The following is a 7592-nucleotide window of genomic DNA, read 5'->3' as shown; positions in this document are numbered from 1 at the left end:
TATCTGCTCTGAAGACGGACCTGTGGAAGATGGCGGCGACGATACTTGTGAGTGTGTCAGACTGGTCTGTGCCCCAGACCCGGTATGTGGCTCGGCTGGGGCTTCCGGCTTTTGATGACAGGCTTAGGTGAGTGGTCTGAGTATTTGGCCCAGCTAGCACCCCTTCATCAGTTGGATAGGAGTAGTGGCATATGTTGCCAAGATGGCGGATTCAGGCATATTGTTGTAATACTTTATAAGGTTCTCCAGAATAATCAATAAAGTGGCCGCATGCATCCCCCAGATGCAGAGGCCGGGGGTCATCCTTCTTTTCTAAAAAAAAGTAAAAACATATAACGTACTTATTTCTCCATAGTACTTGTACTGCTCAAGAAATAACTCTTTCAAAGACAAAACATGCCACGTCAGTACCAAGATTTGTGCTCAAAGACGCAAGCATTCAATTGCAAAGACGCAGCATGGATAAATACCTTCACTCTTTCAAGTAGTTCGTCATATCTCCGATGTCCTTCTTGCAAAAATCTTTTTCTACAGTTGAAAGGACCCTTTACTTATTTCGGTGTTCAATCTCATTAACTGTTGAATTATACAAATAACATGTAAGATTTTATCTCTTCTGATTAAAACATGGACAATAAAATCTAGAATATCTCCTTATTTGCAAGAATCTAATGCAATTTCAAGCATGTCCAATACATTCGTAATAATTTTCTTCTTCTGACTCAAAGATTAAGAAGTAATGTATATGATAGCATGAGGCCGAAGGAATCAAATGTTGGCGCCGCCGCTTCTCGCAGCGCCGCTCTTCTTCTTGCTCACAAAACTCTCACTTGTAGTTTCTCTCAAGAACACACACGCGCCAAGGAAGACACCAGCACCAGCTTTGCCAAGAGCTCTCCTCCTTGGTCACACAAACACTACATTTTTGCCCAGCCCTCTCGGCTCAACTTCGTCGATTAGTACAAGGGGTTTTATACCCATTATAGCACAGGCGCACGCACACCACTAGCATCGACCCACTAACCAACTAGACGCTAACTACATGCAACTAATTCCTACATGCACGTCCAGCCCTTATCCACTCAACGGATCACAACTAACTAGATGCCCCACGTCCGCCGGTCGTGTGGTTCTCCGCAACAGCATAGCCACACGTCTGCTAACGCACGCGCTAAGTCAAGATTATGGCTAATATCAAACACGACGTTGCACTGTTGCATGATAAAAAATATCCATTTATTTGTGGAGGTGGCCAGCTTGTAAATACATCTGGATAATGAGACAAACAGTCCACTCACGGCCTAGTTATCATCCAGCAAGAGCAGCAACGATTCACGTAATTCGCCTTGGCCGCCCATATGAGGATCTGCAAGTATGGGTTGAGGAGCAGCATCAATCAGAAAGAGCCAGCATGAACAAATTCGCTGCAATCTCACATGCCTGTATAAACAGATCAGACTTGAACTTGAGGACAAATTTTTTAAAACCAAAAAATCTTGTGTTAGTATTGCTGAACAGCACATGCACATACATGAAGGCTGCTCCTTGATTGATTTCTATGGTTGGATGCACATGTAAAAAAGACAAAGATGCTTGTCGAAGAACAATTCACAGGTACATAGAAAACCCAGATCCGACGAATGTGGCTGGACGTGGGCGAAGACAGTTTGGTTCTGTATATCTTCAAACCAAACAACTCTGTATTCTTATTTTCAAGTAGAAATCTGACAGTTTTTTTATTTAAGCGTAAACAAAAGACAGTGTGACGGCAAAGTTGCAGGTTGAGCATCACCAGCATATAAGATTGCATGGCTATTTTATGCAACCACGGTGATGAAATTGACAACTAATTTTCTTAACCACAATATGCAAGAGAACTATAATTGACAAACTGAAGGTTCGTCCTGGTGTGTTGTTAGGTTGTGCGGGCATTCGCTAATTCGCAAGTGGCGGCATGGTGAGGGAACTCCCTTGAGCTGAGTGCATAAGGGAACTCCAATGGCTTCGGCCGCCGCTCGCTCCACGAGTGGGAGTCGTGACTGCTGTTCGAAGCCAACATCCCGGCACCGCCGGACATGCGCGCCGGGCTGACGGGGTGGAGGCTCAGCAACCGCGGAGGGGGGGAGGGTGCTCATTCCTCCGTTGCCCGACGTCGAGGCACGCCCCGCCTACTTTGCCGTCGAGGTCGACCGTGTGCGCGCCTCCCTCACCGACGAGCAGCTCACCGTTCCTCAGTACGTCGCCGACAACCACGCGGCGTGGGCGGCGTACTTCGAGCATCGACAGGAGAGGAGGCTGGCGTCCACCAACGGGGCACCGGTGGTGGGCGGTGTGAAGAACAGCGAGGGGCGCCGCATGTGGTGGGCGCCCCCGGCCGCACGCTCGACGGCATGCTGGAGTACCTCGAGGGTGGCAACGACCCACCGCTGGCATACCCTCCACCGGCGGCCGCCCCGGCCCACCGCCGACGCGCCGGGCAATGGATGCTCAGGAGCTTCGGTTCCTCCTCGTCTTCCTCCTCGCATTCCTCCTCACGCTCTTCTTCCCACTCCTCCGGCTCTCCGGCGTTGCTCGGCGTCAAGGCCGAGCCAGCAACAGAGACGCCGCTCGGCCGGCGCACTCGCAGCGCCGACATCGTCATAAACGATGGCGGCCGGCGCACCTTCTCGTCGGCTCCGCGCTTCGTTAAGCCAAATACTGAGCCGGGGCTTCCCACCGTGAAGACGGAGCACGGGGACGTGGAGGTCGACGACGAGGCGGCCCTGAAATGGGCGCGCTAGGACTACCTCAGGATTGAGATGGAGCGCCAGCGTGCCGCCCTGCAGCGCTTCGAGTAGCGCCGCCGGGGCCGCGATGAAGGAGGCGTCGTCATCCTTGACGACAGCGACGATGATGACGCGCCGCCACCGCCACCGGTCCGCCATGGCGACGCCGGCCAGGGGTCCAGCAGGGGCGTCCGCATCAAGGAGGAGAAGACCGACGACGACGGCGAAGGCGAGGATGGCGGCGACCACGCCGCGTTCATCGACTTCTTCGCCCCTTACTTTATAGTTTAGGCCTTTGTTTAGATAAATTTGCTATGTAAACCGCGAACATGTCTAATATATGCCAAGTTTGCTGAATTTTAGCCGAGTTTAACCTAAACTTTGCCGATTTTTTTTATACGGCGCCTGGGGGCGGCCCTGGGGTCGGTGACTGCGAACCAACTCGCCCCCAGGCCGTTTTTTTGCGCCGGCTCGCCCCCAGGCGGCGATTTTACACGCCCCCTGGGGGGCCAACGGCTGGAGATGCTCTAAAAGGGCGACCTCACCATCTTGTATCGTTCGACCGTGTACTTTTGTGGTTGGTGCTTTATATATAAAGCAGGCGAAAGCCTGTTTCAAGGAACAAGCTGGATGGGTTTTAATCATGGTTTTCGAGGACGGCGGAGGGGCTGGGGGCATGGAACTGGAGGCGTGCCTCACTCTTCATGTTCTTGCCAGGCTCGTCGCCGACCAAGAGCTCATGAACCAGTCGGTCTAGGAGGGCAGAGATGGTCATGATGGCGGCAGAAGTGTGTCTCCTCATGCCCTCACCTGTTCCGGTGCTTTATTTTCTTCCTTCAAATGTTGTGTCTATGATGTACTTCCTCCATCCTAAAATTCTTGTCTTAGATCTGTTCAAATATGGATGTATCTAGTTACGTTTTAGTGTTAGATACATCCATATCAAGACAAATCTAAGACAAGAATTTTGGGACGGAGGGAGTAGTAATAATCCTGCCCAGCGTTAGGTTTGATTGCATTTTTTTCCGCCGCCACCGACTTCCGCCGTCCCGTCCCCCTCTTCATCGGTGCCGGTATCTTTCCTCTTCCACCATTCCCTTCGTGAACTGTTTCCACGGAAATTAGGGTGGGCAGCATCATTAGTATCTGTGCATTTTGATTTAGCGTCAAGAAAATTAGCCTCCTATACATATTTAGCTATCATGACTTGAAAGATTCTATTGATAGGGTACAGGCCACCTGTTCAATGTTGGTTTATATAAAAAAATCCAACTTGCCCCAACAATAACTGGCTAACCTAACGCACGAAGGCGCTTGCTTAAAATCATTTAGCAATTTTAGAGACAAAATACTACTGTTGCAGCTTGCAACAACTTTCTATTTATCTGGACCAAATGATGTGCAGAGGTGGCTGCAGAAATATCAATGCTACTGTATCATACCAAGTCTTGGTACCCTTGTCCGAATTTTTCTTTTGTTATTATCTTCTGTTGTGTATGATACCAAGTTGATTAAGAGTGAAATCATATGTTAAATATTTATTTTATTATTATTTTTTGACAAACATTATTAGTTAGGTGACGGCAAAGCAAAGGATGGCCCCACAGCAATACGGGTCAAATTTAGTCCATTAGCCCACTCATTTCCCCCACCCAGATACTTGTCTGTAGCTGCATGATTATAAAGCCTTAACTATGTTATTGATGTGCCGGCTAACAAGCTAGTAACAACTTTCTCTTATTAACATGAACCAACCCCCCGCAGAAAAAACATGAACCAACCAATGTATAGAGGTGACCGCAAGAAATAGCTAGAGTACATGCATCATACAGCCAACTCTTGGTACCCTTGTCTTAATTTATCTTTTGTTATCGTCTTCTGTTGTGTATGATGCCAACTTGATTAAGAGTGAAACCATATCACCCGCAAAAAAAGAGGGAAACCATATGTTAAATAATTATTTTATTAGTTTTCTTTAGACAAATTTTAGTAGTTAGGTGACGGCAAATCAAATGATGGCCGGCAGCAATACAGGCCAAATCCATTAGCCCACTAATCGCCCCCAGATCCCTCAAAATAAAATAGATGGATATAAAGCCTTCACTATGTTATTGTTGTGGCGGCTAACAAGTCAGTAACAACTTTCTCTTATTAACACGAACCAACGGATGTGTAGAGGAGACTGCAAGAACTAGCTAGACTACATGTATTATACTACCAAGTCATGGTACCATTGTCTTAATTTAACTTTTGTTATGTTTATTATATATCATGCGCATCTTGTTAGAGTGAAACCATAGGTTAAATAAATAATGTCATTAGGAGATGGCATCATGTGGAGTAGGTACACATGCATGCATTGAGCAGCAAACCAAATGAGGACGTGTGGAGTGTATGCACCATCACTGGAGCATCCTAATTCTTTTTCTTCCATAGCAGTCGCGGCTTCTTCTCCCCTTTGGACAATGGTGGGAGGCCGGATAATTTGACTGAGTATGTCACTGCGAGTCAGGGGTGGACCTGCGTAGAACCTTCAAAAAATAATGGGCGGTTGGGCAGTGTTTCCATTAACTTAAAACTAACCTGCAGTACAATTCAATCACAATCAACAATTAAAGTAGATATACCTTGTTTTGTGCGGTTCAACAACCTAAGAGCAGCTAGTGATTCCCTGTCCTACTCCCTGGCGTACATGACATATGTAAAATTTAAGTGTTGTTATGATAAATGTGGCATGTGTACACGTTATATTTCATATGCTCTACTTATTTTTCATGTGCAAACCTATAGACCTGCTTTACTTAACAATCAACAGCCACCGCTGCTAGTATTAGTAGTACTTACCAATGTACAGAGAACTTGTCTATATATATGAAGCTATAGCCATGTCCACTAAAGGGTACATGTAAGTGCGTAGTAGCACATCCCACACCACTGAGGACAATGTCAATTCTGCTCTCTCAAGAGCTGCTCATCTCCACAGCACTCGTGGTACTTGTTCCCCTATACTACTTGTGCTTGAGGGTTAGTTGTAGATCAAAGAACCAATCAGTGCTGCCCACAAACTGGCCAATACTCCACATGTTCCCTTCCTTCATGTCCAACCTCCACAACTTGCATGACTATTTCACCCTAGTCTTTGCTGGATCCGGCCACAGCTTCAGGGCGCATGGCCCACCTGGCAGCGGCATGAGGTTCTTCATCACATGTGACCCTGCCAACGTCCGGCACATCTTCACAACCAACTACGCCAACTTTCCCAAGGGTACGAGGTTCGACGATACATTCGACATCCTGGATGGAAGCCTCTTCACCATTGATGGCGAGCCGTGGCGTCGGCAGCGCACAAAAGTCAAGGGCTTGCTTGCTAGCCCACGACTAGTTGCCAGTATGGTGGCTTGCTGCTGCCGGAAGGTGGAGAATGACCTCCTCCCGTTGTTTACCCACATGTCAAACACAAACATTCCATTCGACATGCAACATATGATGTCCAGGTTTATGTTTGACCTGGCTGCTATGCCTCTCTTCGGTGTTGATCCTGGCCTCCTATCATCGGAAATGCCACCCATGGTTGTCGCGGTTGCCTTGGACATAGTCATGGAGGTGGTATGCTTTCGGCACATGATGCCATCTTATTGCTGGAAACTGATGAGGTGGTTAAACATCGGTCCTGAGAAAAAGCTCAATGTGGCGCACACACTGCTACGAAGGTTCATCAAGGAGATGATGGAGAGGAGGAATATCAAGACGTGGCAAGTTAATAATGATGAGGAAGAAGAAGGTGTGGATATTGTATCTTTCTTCCTCGATGACCCATGCTACGCTAATGATGACTTGTTTTGTGCTATCACCATTGGCTACATGCTCGCTGCGAGGGACACAGTTGGAATAGCCTTGACATGGATCTGCTACAACCTCGCCCAGAACCCTAACATCATTTCAATCATCCGCAACGAACTCTCACCGGTTGCATCACATAAAGTAGTAGCTGGTGTTGGAACTATGGTGATATTTGAGCCGGATGAGACCAGATCTTTATCCTATCTTAGGGCTGCCTTGTATGAGACTCTTAGGTTGTACCCGCCGGCGCCTACTGAGCTCAAGACGGTGGTCGCTGATGATACAATGCCGAGTGGCCATGAGGTGCATGCCGGCGACGCCATCTTTATTTCTCTTCATTCCATGGGGAGAATGGAGGGCATATGGGGTAAGGACTGCCTTGACTATAACCCAGATAGGTGGCTCTTGAAGGATGGCAATGGTCTAAGGTATGTACCACCTCACAAGTTCCTGGCCTTTAACTCGGGGCCAAGGATGTGCCTCGGTAAGGAAATCGCGGTTATGCAGATGATGATTGTCGTGGCCTCAACGCTATGGAACTTCGATGTGCATCTGGAGAAAGGGCAAAGCATCGAGCCCAAGGCATCTTGTATACTAGAGATGAAAAACGGTCTTATGGTTAAGCTGAAGAAGCGAGAAGTGTAATATTAGACTCCTTTTTTTTGTATGTAAACATACTTACCAACCATCGGGACAGTCTTACACTGCCCACAATCACATTATTATCGGATAATAAAGGCATCCACGCATCAACGTTTATCTTTCTTTTAGAGAAAAACAACCAACATGCTGCCACTTATTACTTTGTTGTATGTGACATGATATATGAAGGCATCAAGACATGGTTTTTTCCTCCAACCATCGCCTTATTAAGTACTTCCTCCGTCCCAAAATAAGTGTTTCAAGCTTAGTACAATTTTGTACTAAAGTTAGTACAAAGTCGAGACATTTATTTTAGGACGGAGAGACTACCAATTAACAACCATG

General features: G+C 47.3%; 1 protein-coding gene across 1 annotated transcript; it reads left to right on the top strand.

Moving 5' to 3' along the window:
* Positions 1–5708: 5708 nt before the first annotated feature.
* LOC119367082 (noroxomaritidine synthase 2-like) lies at positions 5709–7250 on the top strand. The gene has a single exon (XM_037632706.1). It carries the CDS (start codon positions 5709–5711, stop codon positions 7248–7250), a length of 1542 nt encoding a protein of 513 aa, XP_037488603.1.
* Positions 7251–7592: the final 342 nt, after the last annotated feature.

The sequence above is a fragment of the Triticum dicoccoides genome, chromosome 2B, assembly GCF_002162155.2.
Source record: "Triticum dicoccoides isolate Atlit2015 ecotype Zavitan chromosome 2B, WEW_v2.0, whole genome shotgun sequence".
Classification (NCBI taxonomy): domain Eukaryota; kingdom Viridiplantae; phylum Streptophyta; class Magnoliopsida; order Poales; family Poaceae; genus Triticum; species Triticum dicoccoides.
Note: the sequence above shows the minus strand (reverse complement) of the source record. Positions and strands in the feature narration are given on the sequence as shown.

Bases quoted from the DNA above. Each gene is read 5' to 3' on its own strand.
- LOC119367082 (XM_037632706.1), top strand. From the start codon at position 5,709: ATGTCAATTCTGCTCTCTCAAGAGCTGCTCATCTCCACAGCACTCGTG.